Here is a 23597-nt window from a genome sequence, read left to right as displayed (position 1 = left end):
TTCCCGCTCAGCCCAGTCAAAACTGTTCGCTGCTCTGGCACCCCAATGGTGGAACAAACTCCCTCACGACGCCAGGTCAGCAGAGTCAATCACCACCTTCCGGAGACACCTGAAACCCCACCTCTTTAAGGAATACCTAGGATAGGATAAAGTAATCCTTCTAACCCCCCCCTCCCCCTTAAAAGAGTTAGATGCACTATTGTAAAGTGGTTGTTCCACTGGATATCATAAGGTGAATGCACCAATTTGTAAGTCGCTCTGGATAAGAGCGTCTGCTAAATGACTTAAATGTAAATGTAAATGTAATGAGAGGATCTGCAGAGAAGAACGGGGCAAATTCCCCAAATACAGGTGCGCCAAGCTTGTAGCGTCATTGTATTTTATTTAGGCTGTATTTAACCAGGAAAAGCCCATTGAGACCCAGAGTCTCTTTTTCAAGGAGACCTGGCCAAAAAGGCAGTAACAATCAATACAATACATTACATTACAGAACATACAACAAATGTAAGTCTTCCATCAATATTTTCAGTGGCACTATTCAGTGGCACTAACATATCTAGATGAAGCATGGATTGTAGACTATTCCATGCCTCTGCTGCACAAGATGAGAAGGCAGTCATGCGTAATACTGTGAATGTCCTGGGGACTTTAACTAAAGTAGCAACCACCTTGCAGACCGGGTACTACAGAGGTAAAGAGGGAGTTCATCCAAAAGGGCTTTGTACATGAACACATACAAATGTCGCTTTCTGCGCATATAAAGTGAGGTCCAACCTACCATTTGGTACAAGGTGCAATGGTGGTTGAGTGACTTGGCATTTGTAATAAAACACAAGGAGCCCAGTCTCTGTAAGACGGAGGAGGCTGCATGCATATACAACAAGTCACCATAATCAATTACAGAGAGAAAAGTGGCATGATCAAGCTTCTTTCTAGCCATAAGCAGGAAGCAAGCCTTATTACGAAAATAAAAAACCCATTTCAATTTAAGCTTCCTCACAAGATTATCCATATGAACTTTAAAGGACAACTTGTCATACAACCATATACCTAGGTATTTGTAGGATGACACTTGTTCAATGGATAAGCCACCTGATGTGACAATGCTAACCTTCTCTGGCTGAGTGCGAGCTCTGGTAAAGGTCATGAATTTAGTTTTTTGTACGTTCAAGACCAGTTTGAGACCATAAAGGGAGAACAGCAGCGACTGAAAAGCAGTCTAGAGCTCTTCAACAGCCTGAACCAGAGAAGGAGCACATGAACTAATTTGGGAACGTGGGGCAGTATTGAGTAGCTTGGATGAATAAGGTGCCCAGAGTAAACTGCCTGCTACTCAGACCCAGAAGCTAGAATATGCATATAATTAGTAGATTTGGATAGAAAACACTCGAAAGTTTCCAAAACTGTTAAAATAATGTCTGTGAGTATAACAGAACTCATATGGCAGGCAAAATCCTGAGAAAAATCCAACCAGGAAGTGGGAAATCTGAGGTTTGTAGTTTTTTTAAGTGATTGCCTATCCAATATACAGTGTAAATGGGGTCAGATTGCACTTCATAAGGCTTCCACTAGATGTCAACAGTCTTTAGAACGATGTTTCAGGCTTCTACTATGAAAGGGGAGCGAATAAGAGCTGTTTGAACCAGAGGTCTGGCTGAAAACCTTTAGCTAAGTCTCGTACGCAGCCGTGAGCGTGAGCTCCATTCCCTTTCATTTCTAAAGACAAAGGAATTGTCCGGTTGGAATATTATTGAAGATTTATGATAAAAACATCCTAAAGATTGATTATATACATCGTTTGACATGTTTCTACGAACTGTAATGGAACTTTTTTTTTACTTTTCCTCTGGACTTAGTGCCCACGCCTTGTGCATTTGGATTACTGGACTAAACGCGCAAACAAAAAGGAGGTATTTGGACATAAAGATGAACTTTATTGAACAAAACTAACATTTATTGTCTAACATGGAGACCTGGGAGTGCCATCAGATGAAGATCATCAAAGGTAAGTGATTAATTCTAACGCTATTTCTGACTTTTGTAACACCTCTCCTTGGTTGGAAAATGGCTGTATGGTTTTCTGTGGCTAGGCGCTGACCTAACATAATCGTAAAGTGTGCTTTTGCCGTAAAGCTTTGTTGAAATCTGACACAGCGGTTGCATTAAGTTGAAGTTTATCTTTAATCGTATGTTTAACACTTGTATCTTTCATCAATGTTTATGATGAGTATTTCTGTAATTTGATGTGGCTCTCTGCACTTTCACCGGATGTTTGTTTGAGACAATGCATTTCTGAACATAACGCACCAATTTCAAATTAGGTTTTTGGACATAAAGATGAACTTTATCGAACAAAACACACATTTATTGTCTAACATGGAGTCCTGGGAGTGCCATCCGGTGAAGATCATCAAAGGTTAGTGATTAATTTTAACGCTATTTCTGTCTTTTGTGACACCTCTCCTTCTTTGGAAAATGGCTGTATGGTTTTCTGTGGCTAGGCGCTGACCTAACATAATCGCAAAGTGTGCTTTCACTTTAAAGCCTTTTTGAAATCAGACACTGTGGCTGGATTACCAAGAAGTCTATCTTTAAAATGGTCTATCTTATAAAATGGTGTATGTTTGAGGAATTTTAATTATGAGATTTCTGTTGTTTGAATTTTGCGCCCAGCAATTTCACTGGCTGTTGGCGAGGTGGGACGCTACCATCCCACATATCCCAGAGAGGTTAATATATGACTGTATCATCTGCATATAGATGCAGCTTTGCTGGTTGCATCCCATTTCCCAAATCATTAATACAAATTGAGAACAACACAGGAGCTAAAATGGAACCCAGGGGCACACCTCTATTAATCTCTAGAAAGCTAGACTTGTGACTGTCAGTGTATACACATTAAGTTATTTCAGAAAGATAGTTCCTAAACCAATTTACTGCCCCTTCACTGAAACCAATTTTACTGAGTCTAGCTAGCAACAATTCATGGTCAGCTGAATCAAATGCCTTTGATAAAACAACAAACTGAGCAGGACAATGTTGCTTTTTATCAAGTGCATTTATGATGTAATTTGCCACTGCCATAGCTGCAGTTGTGGTGCTGTGCCCTGATCTAAAGCCAGACTGCACCCCACTAAGCAAGTTCTTTTGAATAAGACATTTTTTAACTGTAAGATCATAGACTTTGGCCACGATAGGGAGTTTAGAGATAGGACGATTTATTAGCATCTGAGGGATCTCCTCCCTTTAGCAGTGGGAGGACATAAGCTGATTTCCAAATTCTGGGTATGGAATTGGTCAAGAGACTCAAGTTGAAAATATGAGCCACAGGTTCAGTAATAATACCAGCTGCTATATTTAAGAGGTAGGGGTCCAGGTTGTCTGGACCTACAGACTTTTTTATGTTTATTTCCTTTAGTGCTTTATACTCAAGAAGAATTGAGGCTGTAATCACTGCCAAAGGTGCTTCAACAAAGGACTGAGTAAAGGGTCTGAACACATCTGTAAATGTGATATTTCGATTTTTATTTGTAATACATTTTAAAACATTTCTACAAACCTGTTTTTGCTTTATCATTATGGAGTATTGTGTGTAGATTGAAATGGGGAAAAAACTATTTAATACATTTTAGAGGCTGTAACGTAACAAAATGTGGGAAAAGTGAAGGGGTCTGAATAATTTCTGAATGCACTGTAAGTTGTTAAGGATAACTGAGGAAAAGTCTTATTCTATGCTACAGCCGATTGCCATTCTTTGCTAGAGAAATCGTCAAATCCTTATGGAGCTACATTTCCTGAACCATAAAAAAACAATCGTTTCCAGTTCCATATTGTTTAATGGAGACAAATTGCTAACAACAGAAGCAGTTTTGAGGCTGTGTATTTCTAAAGCACCTGAGACATGTGTAAAGCATCAATGGATTTAAAGAGGATAAACCAAGTAATAAAGTGGCATCTGTTTGTAATGGAAGCCCTGTGGGCCAGGTCACACTATATAGGGAATAATGAGCCACTTGGGACGCAACCATGGTGTATTATTCCCATCTGATAACCTGCAGGGAGATGAGATGTATACCCTGTCTGGGGGTTACATTGGGAACTCCCCTTATGAAACAACCCCATGAATTTCACATGTGAACACGTGAAGTGTTCCAAAAACACATGTTTTCATGTGATCTTATGTGATGTCAATGTGATAACGTGACAACATGTAAAGAAACATGTGATCACATGAACTACACATGTGAAAACCTGATCACATGGGAAGTGTGATCCCAATGGCCGGAACAGAGCAAATGGAATGGCATGTATTTGATACCATTCCACCAATTTCGCTCCAGCCATTACCACGAGCCCGTTCTCCTCACTTAAGGTGCCACAAACCTCCTGTGGAATGTGTCTACCCCTCACATACATTAATTTATAAGCACTTCAGGACCAATAGTTACTTACTCTATTATAGATATCAGTATGTGTTGGCAAATATTCAGCATACTGGAGAAAATTATTTTCAGATAATGCACTGAATGAACTCTTGGTCATTTAATCCATGTGATAACCAATACGGTTTTGTACCATTGGTATTTGCTTGTGGTGTGAAGGACACTTTAAACCTTGGACAAATGCTATTCATCTTACAAGGATATGCTTGTTTCCTAAAATGGAATCTGACATTTGAAATCTCTTCTTTGTGCACAAAACCTTTGACATTTTTTACTTTCTGCCCTAGTTGAGTTGAAGCCAAGAATATACTCCGTAGTCCTCTCATTACTGACCTCCAAGCCGTATGTGAGGATCTGCACATTCCCTGGAACTGTTTTCCAACTACATTTGGTAAGATCAAGCCTGATTAAAAAAAGACCAACACACATCTCATAGCCCAATATGCAATTTTACAATCGAGATAATCCTAAATTCTTGTAAAAATACCCGGGTGAGGCATTTTCTTATTAGACAGTGCCGAAGCCTTTGACAGGGGTAAATTACCTTTCTTGTTATAAAGCCCTTAGCGTTCTAGAGGAGGGGGCTAACAGGGATTAATTGCCTGCAGCAGAATTTTTGAATGCAGACCCACTAAAAACACAATACACACAGACACAGACAGACACACACAGTTTTTGGGGAGTAAACATTTTTGACCATTGAAATTCAGATTTTCCCTAACCCCTAACCCGAGGACAGATCCACTGTGGATTAGTGTTAACCAAGGACAGATCCACTGTGGACTAGTGTTAACCAAGGACAGATCCACTGTGGACTAGTGTTAACCGAGGACAGATCCACTGTGGACTAGTATTAACCGAGGACGGATCCACTGTGGACTAGTGTTAACCGAGGACAGATCCACTGTGGACTAGTGTTAACCTGAGGACAGATCCACTGTGGACTAGTGTTAACCGAGGACAGATCCACTGTGGACTAGTGTTAACCTGAGGACAGATCCACTGTGGACTAGTGTTAACCGAGGACAGATCCACTGTGGACTATTGTTAACCGAGGACAAAACTAGGTAGGAGGATGGTGACAGCTAAGTATTTTCAGCGAAATAGCTAAGTAACAGTTGTGCAGTAATGGCCCCAGGAGACTTGAAGTACAGTTTTCCTGCCTTTAAAGGGACAATGAATGGTATTGATGGGGATCTTATAGTGTGTTATGGTATTGGGAATATTGGTTCACATGTCAGCTATACTAGGACATAGATTTTAGCAAGCTGCATTAAAAATGCACTACTGTAATCACCAGACATAGAAATAAAGCACCAAAAAAAACTGTTACCACAACAGCAAAAACATTTACAGTACTGAAAAAGAGGATGCAGTAACTAAGGTAGTCTTATGGAATGTTGCAATCAGGTGCCATTAATGCTTTGCCTGGCCAGCTCATAGATCTGTAGCTACACAGATAAAATACTATACTTCTACGGGAGCTAATGAATGCAGTTTCACATTGAGACAGAGTGAGAGCACTTATCGAGCGTTAGGCTCGGGCAGCTTAGCTTTCCTCGAAGACATGCTAAAGGTGTTTAAAGGACCAATGCAGACGTTTTTTTATCTCAATATCAAATCATTTCTGGGTAAATATTAAGTACCTCAATTCAAATGATCAAAATATTTTTTTAATTGCTTCTTAGCAAAGAGTAATTTCTCAAGCAAGAATTTTGCTTGGAGTTTCTGGGAGTGGTCTGATTGGGGAGGGGAAAACTGAAAACTAACTGTTATTGGCAGAGAGGTTTGGAACTCTTTCGTATTGGTCTATTAACTAATTTACCGCCTGGTGATGTCACCAGGCAGGAAAAAACTCCATCCCACCATAACAGGCAGACATTTCAGGCAGTCTTTTCAAACAGCTCTTAAACTAAAGGGCATTATCATAATTTTCACAAGTTCACAATATAATTCCAACCTCATTGTGTAGAAATATACAGTATATAACACATGATAATCACGTTATTGACTGCACTGGGCTTCTATTCACTTTTTATACATTCACTTCTATCTCAAGTGAATGTACAACACAGAGAGGGTGCTGCCTACATACAGACCTGAAATGATGGATCTAGTCACTTTAATAATGCCACTTTAATAATGTTTACATATCTTGCATTACTCATCTCATATATATATATATACTGTATTTTATACCATCTATTGCATCTTGCCTATGCCGCTCGGTCATTGCTCATCCATATATTTACATGTGTGTATATATATATATATATATTCCTTTACTTAGATTTGTGTTAGGTAGTTGTTGTGTAATTGTTAGATTACTTGTTAGATATTGATGCACTGTCGGAACTAGAAGCACAAGCATTTCGCTACACTCGCAATAACATCTGCTAACCATGTGTATGTGACCACAATTTGATTTGATATCAAACATGTGACAAACATTACAAAATGTACTGTTTCAAGTTAATTAGTTTGGGTTAGTTGCTATGCTAGCATGTTAGACAGCAAGCCTACGTTACTAAGCATGCGTGAGAACATTCCGTTCGATAGCACATTGTGTGTGACTGCTAGCAATAGCCTCAGCCGTTAGTGTAAGTCAGTAACCAACATAGGTGTCAGGGCCTAGCTCTTGTCAAGTAGTAGGATGTCAGACCACTGTGAGATCCATAGAGACTTGGGGAGAGGCTGTGGTCATATGTCACTGGCCTTGGGGCAGTTGTCACCCTCTCCGCTCCATGGCGACACTTATGGCAGATGGCAGGGCAGGGGGCCAGACGGTGAGGTGAATAGATACAGTCAAAGGGACTCTGATGGGAGACAACAGTAAATGGGGGCTGACAATGCTCAACTGTCCCGGTCCATGTGACTGTGCCTTTCCTCACTGTCCCGGTCCATGTGACTGTGCCTTTCCTCACTGTCCCGGTCCATGTGACTGTGCCTTTCCTCACTGTCCCGGTCCATGTGACTGTGCCTTTCCTCACTGTCCCGGTCCATGTGACTGTGCCTTCCCTCACTGTCCCGGTCCATGTGACTGTGCCTTTCCTCACTGCCATGGTCCATGTGACTGTGCCTTTCCTCACTGCCATGGTCCATGTGACTGTGCCTTTCCTCACTGTCCCGGTCCATGTGACAGTGCCTATCCTCACTGTTCCGGTCCATGTGACTGTGCCTTTCCTCACTGTCCCGGTCCATGTGACTGTGAATTTCCTCACTGTCCCGGTCCATGTGACTGTGCCTTTCCTCACTGCCATGGTCCATGTGACTGTGCCTATCCTCACTGTCCCGGTCCATGTGACTGTGCCTTTCCTCACTGCCATGGTCCATGTGACTGTGCCTTTCCTCACTGTCCCGGTCCATGTGACTGTGCCTTTCCTCACTGTCCCGGTCCAAGTGACTGTGCCTTTCCTCACTGTCCCAGTCCATGTGACTGTGCCTTTCCTCACTGTCCCGGTCCATGTGACTGTGCCTTTCCTCACTGTCCCGGTCCAAGTGACTGTGCCTTTCCTCACTGCCATGGTCCATGTGACTGTGCCTTTCCTCACTGCCATGGTCCAAGTGACTGTGCCTTTCCTCACTGCCATGGTCCAAGTGACTGTGCCTTTCCTCACTGCCATGGTCCATGTGACTGTGCCTTTCCTCACTGTCCCGGTCCAAGTGACTGTGCCTTTCCTCACTGTCCCGGTCCATGTGACTGTGCCTTTCCTCACTGTCCCAGTCCAAGTGACTGTGCCTTTCCTCACTGTCCCAGTCCATGTGACTGTGCCTTTCCTCACTGTCCCGGTCCATGTGACTGTGCCTTTCCTCACTGCCATGGTCCATGTGACTGTGCCTTTTCTCACTGGTCTGTGTGACCGTGTGACAGTACTGCCATGGTCCAAGTGACTGTGCCTTTCCTCACTGTCCCGGTCCATGTGACTGTGCCTTTCCTCACTGTCCCGGTCCAAGTGACTGTGCCTTTCCTCACTGTCCCAGTCCATGTGACTGTGCCTTTCCTCACTGTCCCGGTCCATGTGACTGTGCCTTTCCTCACTGTCCCGGTCCAAGTGACTGTGCCTTTCCTCACTGCCATGGTCCATGTGACTGTGCCTTTCCTCACTGCCATGGTCCAAGTGACTGTGCCTTTCCTCACTGCCATGGTCCAAGTGACTGTGCCTTTCCTCACTGCCATGGTCCATGTGACTGTGCCTTTCCTCACTGTCCCGGTCCAAGTGACTGTGCCTTTCCTCACTGTCCCGGTCCATGTGACTGTGCCTTTCCTCACTGTCCCAGTCCAAGTGACTGTGCCTTTCCTCACTGTCCCAGTCCATGTGACTGTGCCTTTCCTCACTGTCCCGGTCCATGTGACTGTGCCTTTCCTCACTGCCATGGTCCATGTGACTGTGCCTTTCCTCACTGGTCTGTGTGACCGTGTGACAGTACACCCTGTCCTGTTTCCTCTGAGGACAGAATGGAAGGAAAATTACATTCACTTTCCTCTCAAGCAATAATCACATGTTCAGTTTGACCTAGTCCAAAGTATTTTTCAAGAGAGAAATGTTCTTTGTAGAGTATAAACTGATATGATACTTCTTGTTATATTTTCTCTCAGTGTTGATGGCCAAGGGTAAGAAGAATAAGAAAAATGCTGTTTATAGTGAGTCTTACTAAAAAGACAGCCCTAATTTCAAGATTAAATAAACCCAGATTGGCATTTTGGGGTCAGTTAAAAAGAACGTTTTATATTGCAATCTTAACTGTTCAATTTAACTTTAGCTTTGATGTTTTGTCCAAAATTATGTACTTTAACTTCAGTGACGACTCTCGAAATACTGCACTGTGTGCAAGCACCCAACACAGGAATCCCAAAATAATACTGGTGCGATATTTATTTTAAACAAGAAATAATCTGTGTAAATCTCTACAGATCCTCTGAAACAGAACACACAAAGCCCACAATTAACACGGCCAAACCAACTAACACGACCCATATAGATTTTTAACGACTGCCAGTCCAGAACCATAAGTCTGTCAGTTCAACATTCCTCTCAATGAGGACAATCGTTAATTACATGGCTCTCCTTCTTTCAGACAGGTTTTCTTGCAAAGAAGTTCATAACAATGGTTACCTACTGTGTGACATGACATTCTAGCTTTAGTTATTAACCAAGCCATGAGGGCACAGAGTGAAATACTCAAAGGTTTCTAGAAAAGGACCCGATGAGTTGATTAAGTTGATTAATTGCTTTGAGATCTCTCCTGGGGTCTTGGTTCCTTGAGCAAGAAATCACTGGAAAATAGGTCTAGAAGCCACCAGTCTGCCAGATTATTACATTGCTAATTACGGACTTGAAAATTCATATTTTTCCTATTACTTGAGAATGCTTGTTATTCTGACTTGAAAATTCTTATTAATTCCTACAAAAAAATCCTCTGCATTGTAGAGTATAGAGATACCAACATTACCACTTCATCTAAAACGAGAAACAATACCCTTCCTTGCTGTTTCCACAGTTCACATAGAGGTAAGGACAGCATTGCAACATGGGCTATGTTTGAACATGGGAGTGCTGTAGGTTGACCTTGATGAACAAAAAGCTTGCTCTACCACTAAGCAGGCTAAATGCATGATTTCCTTGAGGCAAAGGCTATGTTGCTAGTAGCCAAGTCAGGGAGACACTGACAGAGTGTCCCTGAAGGCCTCTCTCTCTCTCTCTCTCTTTTTCTCTCTCTCTTCGATATGACATAACCCAGATGTAGTGTGTTTGTCAGTTCAGCTCCTCATGCTCAGCCAACGACACCAGGCAGGTGTCTCTGCAGAGTTGTTTTAGACAGCCAGACACCTCTGCAGAGCACAGTATAATATGATCATTAACTTCATACCAGACAATGGTTGTGTTGGGATTTTTCCTTTAAAAAAAAGATCGATATTGATTGAATACATGAACAAAAATGTACATCTCAAAAAAGTGTATTCACTCAATGGAATTGGTTTTCTAACATAACAGATTTTCCAGAAGTCCTCATTGCAGTTGTGTTTTTGCCATCAAATACTATTTAATGTGGGATAACTCTTACAGAGAACTTACTCAAGCAATACAATAACAATTAACACAAATATCTTTGTTTTATCACACTCTTTCAAAAGGCTTTTTTTTCAGTTTTTTTTTATTTTTATCTGCTTTGTTCCAGGGAAATGTTGTCTACGCTGATGGTGACAGGAGGGTGTACAGTTCTCCACAACAGATTCGGCTGATCAGAGGAACACTTTCTCTGGGTCTGACAACACTTTCTCTGGGTCTGACTCTCTTCTCCAGGGGAAGGGAGGATGTAGAGTGGGACACTCAACTCCACTCCCAGACACACTTGTTTGAAGTTGCAGGAGGAGCATCGAAACCCACAGAAAGAGTGAATCAATGGAGGCATGATAATTCCTTGCTGGAGCAAGAGTTGGAGGGAGATATAAAAGAAGACAACATGCTGTGCAGCTAACAGCAAACAGCTAACAGCTAACAGCTAACGGGCCTCTGTGTGTGAATAATGGTGTGACGGTTCCCAAGGACTCCTGGTCCAATTTGATGATGGAAAAAGAAGGAGATGGCGAGGAGGATGGAAGAGTAGAAGATTCTGGGTGTTCAGGGGTTAGAGATTTGTCCCGAGCCATTCCGCAGGACACGATGATACGCATCTCTCCGCTTAATTAGAGAAGAACTATTGAAGGGGTGAAATTAAAAGAGTTGAAATGAAAGAGAACGAGAGATGGGAGGATTATCCTCCAGTAATTATCATAGATATTAGATGGCTGGTTGCACAACGCCTCTCCAGTTAGAGTTCACCTTTTAATGATCAAGTGACTCACTGATGATGTTGGAGATAGGAAATATTAGAATATTACATGAACTTTACTAAGTGTTTTTCTGTCAGATCTTGTATTACATTTCCCCCGGCTGAGCGTCGTCTATTCAAACTCAAGGATTGGACATTAGATTGGAGATTATTAAGACTTTGAGTGAACAGAGAGTTCTCATGTAGAAGAAAAGAAAGCCAAACATCCTCTCGGTGAACTCTGCTGGAAGTCCTTTTATTAGACAATTATTTTGGCTGGCAAACATTAATGATCTTCCAACGTTTCCCTGTAATTGTTTGATCTGACAGCCAACTGCTGAAACACTAATGCATTACTTTTTGATCTCCTTTCTAGATTTATTTAGCTGTCTGTGTAAACAAGTGGATAATAATTCTGCCAGCCTAACAAGGATATAGATTTTATTTGCATTATACAGCTCTGCAGTATCATTTGACATACGGTTGGATGTTTATATTGTAAAAAGAAAAAACCCTGTGGTATTTTACAATGTTCAAGATGTTGGATCATATTTTCTGTTTGACATTTTATATTTATTGAAGCCTCCTTCAAGTCTCCCTGTACGGACATCTTTAGTTCCTTTATCCAGACACCCATTGTACCTGTACAATGAAATGTGCCGTTTCGGCTCAGTGTAACAGACAAGTTAATGAGCGTAAACACTTTCCTTCTGTACTGTCCTCCTCTTCTCTTCTTGTCTTCTCTATAGGGAGGGCTGCACTGTTAAGTGCCTCACGAAAGAGATTATTCCAAGATTACAGAGGCACCTACAGTTGCCATGGAGACTCGCTTCGCTTGTCTCAAGGTGGTATGCAGAACACTCGAATCCTCTGACTTCTCGTCGTTTGCCGTCTGACCGTTGGCAGTGTTTAAGGGGCTGCCTGTGGAAACTGTAAAACGGTGAATGTGTGGAGGAAGAGATGTGGTGACAGGACATTCTCTGTTTCTGTCACACATTATTAAGGGTTAACACAGCAAACCAACAGAACGTAATTACCTCAGCGCACAGCTGACACAATGAATGTGCTGGAAACCATAAAAATACTCTATTGGAAATTAGCCGTGAAGGCCGTGGAGTCATCACAATGAGCCTTCAAATAAAACACCAATGTGGAACAGAGAGGAGCTGGAGGAGAGGAGCCAACCTGGGAGGTAGACAGGTGGAATAGACCTTCAGTATAGTTATCTAAAGTCACTCTCTCCTATGCTTAGTTAATGATATTCCACCACTCACTGCAGGCTACAACTTCATGTGTGGGTTATTTGTTGGACAATGACATAAAGATTGAGGTTGTCCACAGTTGCAATTTATAATGTACATGTAGGCTGGGAAAGTCAGAGAGAGAAAACTATGAAAAATGTACTGCGGACGCTCTCCGGTGATGGAGAGAAGCTGTGTCTTTCTACGGGTGGGTTTAATTGACTGTGCCTTTGCTAATGTAGTTATTTTCATCCCTTGGAGAGCTGTGATCTCCTTGTGATAAGCGTACCCTTCTGATGGCCTGTGTAATCTTCCCCTGTGGAGCATATAGATCACACACAGACAGGGGACTGGCGCGTGCCGCTCTTCCTGAACTTCATACAGACAGGGGACTGGCGTATGACGCCCTTATTGACCTTGAGACAGACAGGGAACTGGCGCATGACGCCCTTATTGACCTTGAGACAGACATGGGACTGCCCCGTGCCGCTCATCCTGACCTTCACACAGACAGGGTCATTCCTCCCCACTGCAAACCCTGCCCCTCAGCACATTCCACGCACGCACGCACGCACGCACGCACGCACGCACGCACGCACGCACGCACGCACGCACGCACGCACGCACGCACGCACGCACGCACGCACGCACGCACGCACGCACGCACGCACGCACGCACGCACGCACGCACGCACGCACGCACGCACGCACGCACGCACGCACGCACGCACGCACGCACGCACGCACGCACGCACGCACGCACGCACGCACGCACGCACACACACACACACACACACACACACACACACACACACACACACACACACACACACACACACACACACACACACACACACACACACACACACACACACACACACACTCTTTCCAACCAATTACACTTGTCTCCCCTTCTTTTCCCTATTTTGCCTCTCTCCTCCTCCCCCCGACCCTTCTCTCATCCTCCCCCTGACCCCGTCTCCTCCTCCCCCTCCCCCTCCCCCTCCCCCTGAACCCTCTCTCCTCCTCCCCCTGAACCCTCTATCCTCCTCCCCCTGACCCCTCTCTCCTCCCCCCCGACCCTTCTCTCATCCTCCCCCTGACCCCTCTCTCCTCCTCCCCCTGACCCCTCTCTCTTCCCCCCCGACCCTTCTCTCATCCTCCCCCTGACCCCTCTCTCCTCCTCCCCCTGAACCCTCTCTCCTCCTCCCCCTGAACCCTCTCTCCTCCTCCCCCTGACCCCTCTCTCCTCCTCCCCCTGAACCCTCTCTCCTCCTCCCCCTGACCCCTCTCTCCTCCTCCCCCTGACCCCTCTCTCCTCCTCCTCCTGACCCCTCTCTCCTCATCCTCCTGACCCTTATCTCCTCCTCCCCCTGACCCCTGTCTCCTCCTCCTCCCCCTCCCCCTGAACCCTCTCTCCTCCTCCCCCTGACCCCTCTCTCCTCCTCCCCTTGACCCCTCTCTCCCCCTCCCCCTGAACCCTCTCTCCTCCTCCTCCTGATCCCTCTCTCCTCCTCCTCCTGACCCCTCTCTCCTCCTCCCCCTTACCCCTCTCTCCTCCTCCTCCTGATCCCTCTCTCCTCCTCCTCCTGACCCCTCTCTCCTCCTCCTCCTGAACCCTCTCTCCTCCTCCCCCTGACCCCTCTCTCCTCCTCCCCCTGACCCCTATCTCCACTATCTCCTCCACCACACTCTGTTTCAGCGACTTGATTAATTAAGCAGATCTGCTGACGGTGCCAGCCAGCGCAGCTCGGCATGTCCTTATAATTCCATTATTAACGGCAACCATGAAAAACAAATAGACTCCCAGCGAAGGAAGCTCTGGGCACAATGCCTCTAACTCCAGCATTCCCTCTCCTCCCTTGTATTGCATCGTTCTTCCTCTCCTCTCCTTTCCTCTACTCCCTTCTCTTCTCCGGCCGTGACCCCACTCTCCGACGAAGTCTCAGGAGGAGTTGGGATATGCAAAAAAACATCTAATTAATACAAGTGTGAAATAGGACAAATATAAGCACAATAGAGAAATACTGCACGCAAATACAGTGTGTAAGAGTCAGTGTACATTTATCTCAGCTCCACCAAAGGCACTGCGGCAGAGACGACAGCTATTCGACGGCCGCAGAACTGTCAGATGCCTAAGTAGACAAAGTAGATCAATGCAAATACCATCACTTCCTGATGGGGGTTTCTAAAGCCAGATACCATCACTACCTGATGGGGGTTTCTAAAGCCAAATACCATCACTTCCTGATGGGGGTTTCTAAAGCCAAATACCATCACTTCCTGAGGGGGGTTTCTAAAGCCAAATACCATCACTACCTGATGGGGGTTTCTAAAGCCAAATACCATCACTTCCCGAGGAGGGTTTCTAAAGCCAGATACCATCACTACCTGAGGGGGGTTTCTAAAGCCAGATACCATCACTTCCTGATTGGGGGTTTCTAAAGCCAGACACCATCACTACCTGAGGGGGGTTTCTAAAGCCAAATACCATCACTACCTGAGGAGGGTTTCTAAAGCCAAATACCATCACTACCTGATGGGGGTTTCTAAAGCCAAATACCATCACTTCCTGAGGGGGGGAGGGTTTGGTTTCTAAAGCCAAATACCATCACTTCCTGAGGGGGGTTTCTAAAGCCAAATACCATCACTACCTGAGGAGGGTTTCTAACGCCAAATACCATTACTACCTGAGGGGGGTTTCTAAAGCCAAATACCATCACTACCTGAGGGGGGGGTTCTAAAGCAAAATACCATCACTTCCTGAGGGGGGTTTCTAAAGCCAGATACCATCACTTCCTGAGGGGGGTTTCTAAAGCCAAATATTTACATTTACATTTAAGTCATTTAGCAGACGCTCTTATCCAGAGCGACTTACAAATTGGAAAGTTCATACAAATACCATCACTTCCTGATTGGGGTTTCCAAAGCCAAATACCATCACTTCCTGATTGGGGTTTCCAAAGCCAAATACCATCACTTCCTGATTGGGGTTTCCAAAGCCAAATACCATCACTTCCTGATTGGGGTATCTAAAGCCAAATACCATCACTTCCTGATTGGGGTTTCCAAATCCAAATACCATCACTTCCTGATTGGGGTTTCCAAAGCCAAATACCATCACTTCCTGATTTGGGTTTCCAAAGCCAAATACCATCACTTCCTGATTGGGGTATCTAAAGTCAAATACCATCACTTCCTGATTGGGGTTTCCAAAGCCAAATACCATCACTTCCTGATTGGGGTTTCTAAAGCCAAATACCATCACTACCTGATGGGGGTTTCTAAAGCCAAATACCATCACTACCTGAGGAGGGTTTCTAAAGCCAAATACCATCACTACCTGAGGGGGGTTTCTAAAGCCAAATACCATCACTTCCTGGGTGGGGGGGTTCTAAAGCAAAATACCATCACTTCCTGAGGGGGGTTTCTAAAGCCAAATACCATCACTTCCTGAGGGGGGTTTCTAAAGCCAGATACCATCACTTCCTGAGGGGGGTTTCTAAAGCCAGATACCATCACTTCCTGATTGGGGTTTCCAAAGCCAAATACCATCACTTCCTGATTGGGGTTTCTAAAGCCAGATACCATCACTTCCTGATTGGGGTTTCCAAAGCCAGATACCATCACTTCCTGATTGGGGTTTCCAAAGCCAAATACCATTACTTCCTGATTGGGGTTTCCAAAGCCAAATACCATCACTTCCTGATTGGGGTATCTAAAGCCAAATACCATCACTTCCTGATTGGGGTTTCCAAAGCCAAATACCATCACTTCCTGATTGGGGTTTCCAAAGCCAAATACCATCACTTCCTGATTGGGGTTTCCAAAGCCAAATACCATCACTTCCTGATTGGGGTATCTAAAGCCAAATACCATCACTTCCTGATTGGGGTTTCCAAAGCCAAATACCATCACTTCCTGATTGGGGTTTCCAAAGCCAAATACCATCACTTCCTGATTGGGGTTTCTAAAGCCAAATACCATCACTTCCTGATTGGGGTATCTAAAGCCAAATACCATCACTTCCTGATTGGGGTATCTAAAGCCAAATACCATCACTTCCTGATTGGGGTATCTAAAGCCAAATACCATCACTTCCTGATTGGGGTTTCCAAAGCCAAATACCATCACTTCCTGATTGAGGTTTCTAAAGCCAAATACCGTCACTTCCTGATTGGGGTATCTAAAGCCAAATACCATCACTTCCTGATTGGGGTATCTAAAGCCAAATACCATCACTTCCTGATTGGGGTTTCCAAAGCCAAATACCATCACTTCCTGATTGGGGTTTCCAAAGCCAAATACCATCACTTCCTGATTGGAGTTTCCAAAGCCAAATACCATCACTTCCTGATTGGGGTATCTAAAGCCAAATACCATCACTTCCTGATTGGGGTTTCCAAAGCCAAATACCATCACTTCCTGATTGGGGTTTCCAAAGCCAAATACCATCACTTCCTGATTGGGGTTTCTAAAGCCAAATACCATCACTTCCTGATTGGGGTATCTAAAGCCAAATACCATCACTTCCTGATTGGGGTTTCCAAAGCCAAATACCATCACTTCCTGATTGGGGTATCTAAAGCCAAATACCATCACATCCTGATTGGGGTATCTAAAGCCAAATACCATCACTTCCTGATTGGGGTTTCCAAAGCCAAATACCATCACTTCCTGATTGGGGTTTCTAAAGCCAAATACCGTCACTTCCTGATTGGGGTATCTAAAGCCAAATACCATCACTTCCTGATTGGGGTTTCCAAAGCCAAATACCATCACTTCCTGATTGGGGTATCTAAAGCCAAATACCATCACTTCCTGATTGGGGTATCTAAAGCCAAATACCATCATTTCCTGATTGGGGTTTCCAAAGCCAAATACCATCACTTCCTGATTGGGGTTTCTAAAGCCAAATACCATCAATTCCTGATTGGGGTTTCTAAAGCCAAATACCATCACTTCCTCAGGGGAGTTTCTAAAGCCAAACTGAACTCCAACTTTGGAATGAAATTTGTCTGCCTGCTATGGAACAGAACCCTCTCCCTACACAACAGCATCTGCAGAACGGGGCTCTTACCAGTGAATGTTGTTGTCCAGTATATCTACCAAGCATGGCATCCACAGGGAGAGCTTGTGTGGAAACACCTGAGCTAACCTGCCATCTCGACTTAATTTCCCTTTCACAAGGGAGAACAACTCATCGCAGGAATATCCATCTATAGAATATAAACCATAACACAAGATGAGCCTCTTCTTAATAAATAGTCCCACTCCTTGTTTTAGTCTTATGTAGCACATCAGCCTTGAACAATGTCTGATCAATGACATGTTTTATTAGTCCCAACCCTCTCCTTCATCCCCCTGTTAAACATCAGTTATAACCTCCTCCAAACAGACCCACAGCCAGCCATGCTCACAGCCCATCTGGAGGCTGAAAGCAAAGTAACGGTATAATGACAACAATGATTACACTAAAACCCAATTATTACTACTGTATGGTTAATGACTGTTGAGGCTTAATGGACCTGTGTTTTTTGCGAAAGCCTTCAAAATTGTCCCACGACATCTACTGCTAACGGCCTGATTATCGGCTTTGTCCAATTGGGTGGACCGTCCATTTCGGTCTGGGCTATCCATTTTGGGGCTCGGATCGCATATCTTGTTTCTAATCATACTGGCTGAAATGTATGGGGGAGAGATGGGGGGTTGGTGGTGTAGAGATGGCCTCTCAGAGGTAACGCAACTCCAGTCATAGGGTGGTTTTGTCATCCTCTGTTCCAGCCCAAATCCAAACTGCCGTTATTGTCTGTGTGATTAGGCTTTATTAGTCCCGATGACCAGGTGCTCTCAGCCACGGCTCAGCACAGCTCAGAGGCCCATAATGAGGCCTGGCTTGGCGAACAGGGCAGAGGATTGCCAGATTGTAGCGTAGCCTGAGCCAGGTTTATCTGGTCTGATCCGGTCTTATCCTGATGAGGTGGCCTGAGAGAGGGGGAAAGAGAAAGAGAGAGAAAGAGAGCGAGATAGAGATAGATTGAGAGGGAGGGAGAAGTGGATTTAAAGCTGGACTTACGAAAAGCAGTGTAGAACTCGTGCAGAGTGAGGTGTCCGTCGTTGTTGTAATCATCGTAGCGGAGCAGGTCCTGCATGGTACACTCCAGTAGACTGTCCTCCAGGTGCTCCTTCATAGAGATCTGGACAGGAGGATGGAAACCATAGACTGTATTACAATGATTATATTCCATGATTCACATTCTAGTTCTGGATATATACCATGGGACCAAATCGCATATAACAACTGTCTTCCTTTATTCCCTTAGCGGTCTTCCTTCTTCTCTTAACCTTTATTTTAGCCTTGTTCTATGTTTAATTCCTTTGGGAAAAGAACAGGTGCAAACTATGCACTTGGTGAGTCTTAAATCTGGCCCCATTCTGTACCATCTATAGAGGGAGGAAGAACCAGTCCGCAGAGCAAGTGAAATACTGCTTTACACACTGAGAGAACTGATGATGACATTTAGTGACATTTCTTTCCATTTCTTTCATTTCTCTGATCTTGGATGGATATCTTCCTAAAAACAGAATTTATAAATGTTAAAAATTGAAATGTCTCTTGGCTATGAGTCAAGATTAATAACTGCCAACCATAATTTGATCAGATCTTCAATCAGATCTTTAAAAATGCTGAGATGCGAGAAATTGTTCTTAATATATTCCACGTCGATCCTGTCTCCTCAAAGTATAAAAGTGCAAAAAATGTGTCCCAAATGGCACTCTGTTCCCTACATAGATCAAAAGTATTGCACTATTATATAGGGAATAGGGTGCCAATTGGGAGGCACACAGTCTTTTTTTTGTTTAATGGGACATAGAGTGATTTTTTAAATAGATCACAAAACTACACATCGCTTTAGTATAGAAAGTCACACATTTAATAATCCCATCCTAATTTTCCAATTCAATTTGATAATTAGCAGTGGCTCACCCACATGTTAAAGCAAAGTTGTTATTCTAAGCTTTTCCGTTTTGTTCAATATAGTATATACAGTGCATTCGAAAAGTATTCAGACCCCTTGACAGTTTTCACATTTTGTTACGTTATAGCCTTATTCTAAAAATGATTAAAAAAACATTTTCTCTCATTAATCCACACACAATACCTTATAATGACTAAGCGAAAACTGTTTTTTAGAAATGTTTGCAAATGTATTAAATATCAAAAACAGAAATACCGTATTTACATAAGTATTCAGACCCTTTGCTATGAGACTCGAAATTGAGCTCAGGTGCATCCTGTTTCAATTAATCATCCTTGAGCTATTTCTATAACTTGATATAGTCCACCTGTTGTAAATTCCATTGATTGGACATGGTTTGGAAAGGCACACACCTGTCTATAGAAGGTCCCACAGTTGACAGTGCAGGTCAAAGCAAAACCCAAGCCATGAGTTTGAAGGAATTGTCTGTAGAGTTAGTTCCGAGACAGGATTGTGTAAAGGCACAGATCTGGGGAAGGGTACCAAAAAATGTTTGCAGCATTGAAGGTCCCCAAGAACACAGTGGCCTCCATCATTCTTAAATGGAAGAGGTTTGGAACCAAAAAGACTCTTCCTAGAGCTGGCCGCCTGGCCAAACTGAGAAATCGGGGGAGAAGGGACCAAGAATCTAATGGGCTCTCTGACACACCTTCAGAGTTCCTCTGTTGAGATGGGAGAACCTTCCGGAAGGCCAACCATCTCTGCAGTTCTCCACCAATCAGGCCTTTATAGTAGAGTGGCCAGACGGAAGCCACTCCTCAGTAAAAGGCACATGACAGCCCACTTGGAGGTTGCTAAAAGGCACCTAAAGGACTCTTAGACCATGAGAAATGAGATTCTTTGGTCTGATGAAACCAAGATTGAACTCTTTGGACTGAATGCCAAGCGTCACGTCTGGAGGAAACCTGGCACCATCCCTATGGTGAAGCATGATGGTGGCAACGTCATGCTGTGGGGATGTTTTTCAGCGCAAGGGACTGGGAGACTAGTCAGGATCAAGGGAAAGATGAACGGAGCAAAGTACAAAAAGATCCTTGATGAAAAACCTGCTCCAGAGCGCTCATGACCTCAGACTGGGGCAAAGGTTCATCTTCCAACAGGACAATGACCCTAAGCACACAGCCAAGACAACGAAGGAGTGGCTTCAGGACAAGTCTCTGAATGTCCTTGAGTGGCCCAGAGCCCTGACTTGAACCTGATCTAACATTTTTGGAGAAACCTGAAAATAGCTGTGCAGCGACGCTCCCCATTCAACCTGACAGAGCTTGAGAGGATCTGGAGAGAAGAATGGGAGAAACTCCACAAATATAGGTGTGCCAAGCTTGTAGTATCATACTCAAGAAAAATCGAGGCTGTAATCGCTGCCAAAGGTGCTTCAAGAAAGTACTGAGTAAAGGGTCTAAATACTTATGTAAATGTGATATTTAGTGGTCTGAATACTTTCCAAATGCACTGTAGGCTATGATCACCTACAGATCACCTACTCATTGGTCTAAAACATTTCCACAAGTCACAATTTTAATTATACCATTATCATTTTGTAATTAATTTTGAACGATAGCATTGTGTTGAGCGAGAACAAGAGGTTCACCCTAACCTTTCTCAAAGAAAGGTAATTAACCAACTCTAACTACGTTTTGTTTCATTAAGTAGGCTGAACTGGTCCCATTGGGCCCTGGTCAAAAGTAGTGCACTATATAGGGAATAGTAGTAGTACTAATCACCCATGGGTGGAGATTCATCCAAAAACACAAGTCAGTGTGGCCCTGATGATTATGCCCACTGTAATCTAATTCTCTGAGGAGTACACACCTGTGCCAACTCGTCACTTCCTAGACGGCCGTCCCGGTCCACGTCCAGGTACTTAAACATGGTGTCCACCAGGGCTCTCTTCTGGTCCATGTCTCTCAACGTGTTCCTGTCCCCGCCGGTTAGGCCTTTAGGCTGCATATCTAGCAGCATACTCTTCAGCTTGTTGTACTCTGCCATGGTGCACGTGTCCCCTATAAAAACACAACACAGACTTTCAATTAACCTGTGTGTGTGTGTGTGTGTGTGTGTGTGTGTGTGTGTGTGTGTGTGTGTGTGTGTGTGTGTGTGTGTGTGTGTGTGTGTGTGTGCGCAAGCTTGCTTTTGTACGAGTTGCAGTGTTCCTGTGTATCTGCTTGCATAATATGTTTGACAGTGTTTCCGCACAGGGGGTCCAATTAATTATATTTAATCTTCCAATCCACATGAAAACAAAAGGTAAACAGTCTCATTGAGAGACTTTCGATGGTTTTGTCCTATTTCACTTGCTGAGGGATTAACACCCATGTTTCAAACACAGCATCAAATCCTGCCTGGTTTGTTTCCTAGCCCCCTGATGAATATGTACAGAGGAATGGAGGAGCCTAGATTAATCAAGTGAAGCTGAGAGTGTGTTTATTCCTTACTTAAAGTTATGCAAACACAGGCCACCCACTGCGTGCCTCTTTAGGACTTAATATGAATGGAGAGCATCGCCCCGCTCCCCCTTCCCTCCTCTCCCTCCATCAACTTAGTCCTTCCCTCCCCCAACTCAGCTGCCTGTGATAGTTGACAGGAGGTTGGAGAGGTGCCTGTGTATCTCTGCCAAGTGATGAGCGCACAAAATATTAAAAGCTCATTGATATGAAGTCATTAGAAAATGTCCCCTGATCGCTGCAAAGAGCCATACCCTTTCCGGCGAGGACAAGAGATGGATTGCAATGCCTAATTCAGATTATAAACTGGGTGGTTCGAGCCCTGAATGCTGATTGGCTGACATCTGTGGTATATCAGACCATATACCACGGGTATGACAAAACATTTATTTTTACTGCTCTAATTACGTTGGTAATCAGTTTATAATAGCAATAAGGCACCTCAGGGGTTTGTGATTCATGGCCAATATACCACGGCTAAGGGTTGTGTCAAGGCACTCAGCGTTGTCTAAGAACAGCCCTTAGCCGTGGTATATTACCATATACCAAACCCCCTCTGACCTTATCGCTTATGTAGACTTCAACATCAATTAATGACGTCCAGAGCGTCCAGCCTGCAGGCCTCCTGGTAGGTAAACAGGTACCACAGCAGTACTGATTCCCCAACATCATATCTGTTAACCTTCCTGTCACTCCTACAAGCTCATCCAGAGTTCTGTTAAAGGGACAACAAGCAGTTGCTACATCCATTTTTGGACTTAGATTAATGATGTCACGATCGTGTGGAGGAGAGACGGACCAAAACGCAGCATTTGGAAAATAAGCCATCTTCCTTTTATTAATGAAGAAGGCAAAACGAAACAAAAACACTTACAAACTAACCAAAACAATAAACGACCGTGAAGCTAATAAACGTAGTGCACATACACAGGCTACAAACGTTCAGACATAGACAACTACCCACAAAAGCCTACTGCCTATGGCTACCTTAAATATGGCTCCCAATCAGAGACAAATGAATGACAGCTGTCTCTGATTGAGACCCAATCCAGGCAGCCATAGACATGACTAGACAACCTAACAATACTCTATCCCATACACATACAACACCCATAGACTAACCAAAACACACACAACATACAATGCCCACCCCAACTCACGCCCTGACCAACTAAACATAATCAAAATAACATAAAAATAGGTCAGGAACGTGACAAATGATATGCACCCATTGATTCTTGAAGAATATAACTTATAAATGCCTCATGAGCTTAGTTTAACTGTCGTACCCTATCAGAACCTAAAATATAAGCTTGCTTTACTTCAATGTTTGTAAACAAAGTAAATATAAACAAGCACTATATATCCTCAAAACATGGTTAAAAATATACTTTTTATATCATTGATGGTCAGTCCTTGCATCCATAGTTCTGTCTATGAATTTGAGAGTGATTACATTTCTTCAGCCTCATCCGGCGGATTTTTACCGGCAACTGCCAATTGCCGCTTTAAGGCTCTAGAAGGAAGGAATGTCTCCTACATTGCTTTTTGGTGACACACAGAGGCCTGATGACTAAATTATGTTCCTTTCTTCTTCAGAACATGACCGACCCAAACAAA

General features: G+C 43.8%; 1 protein-coding gene across 2 annotated transcripts in view; it reads right to left on the bottom strand.

Annotated features, from left to right (window-relative positions):
• LOC139537744 (follistatin-related protein 4-like) overlaps window positions 1-23597 on the bottom strand; it is a 237334-nt gene that overhangs the window by 46195 nt on the left and 167542 nt on the right. For both annotated transcript variants that reach the window (XM_071339454.1, XM_071339456.1), the window contains exons 5-6: window positions 21346-21536; window positions 18570-18690 (exon numbers count right to left, since the gene is read on the bottom strand). In XM_071339454.1, the coding sequence (XP_071195555.1) occupies window positions 18570-18690; window positions 21346-21536 (312 nt within the window). The remainder of the gene's footprint in view (window positions 1-18569; window positions 18691-21345; window positions 21537-23597) is intronic.

Source organism: Salvelinus alpinus, chromosome 13 (assembly GCF_045679555.1).
Source record: "Salvelinus alpinus chromosome 13, SLU_Salpinus.1, whole genome shotgun sequence".
NCBI lineage: Eukaryota > Metazoa > Chordata > Actinopteri > Salmoniformes > Salmonidae > Salvelinus > Salvelinus alpinus.
This window is presented reverse-complemented; position numbering and strand designations above follow the sequence as displayed.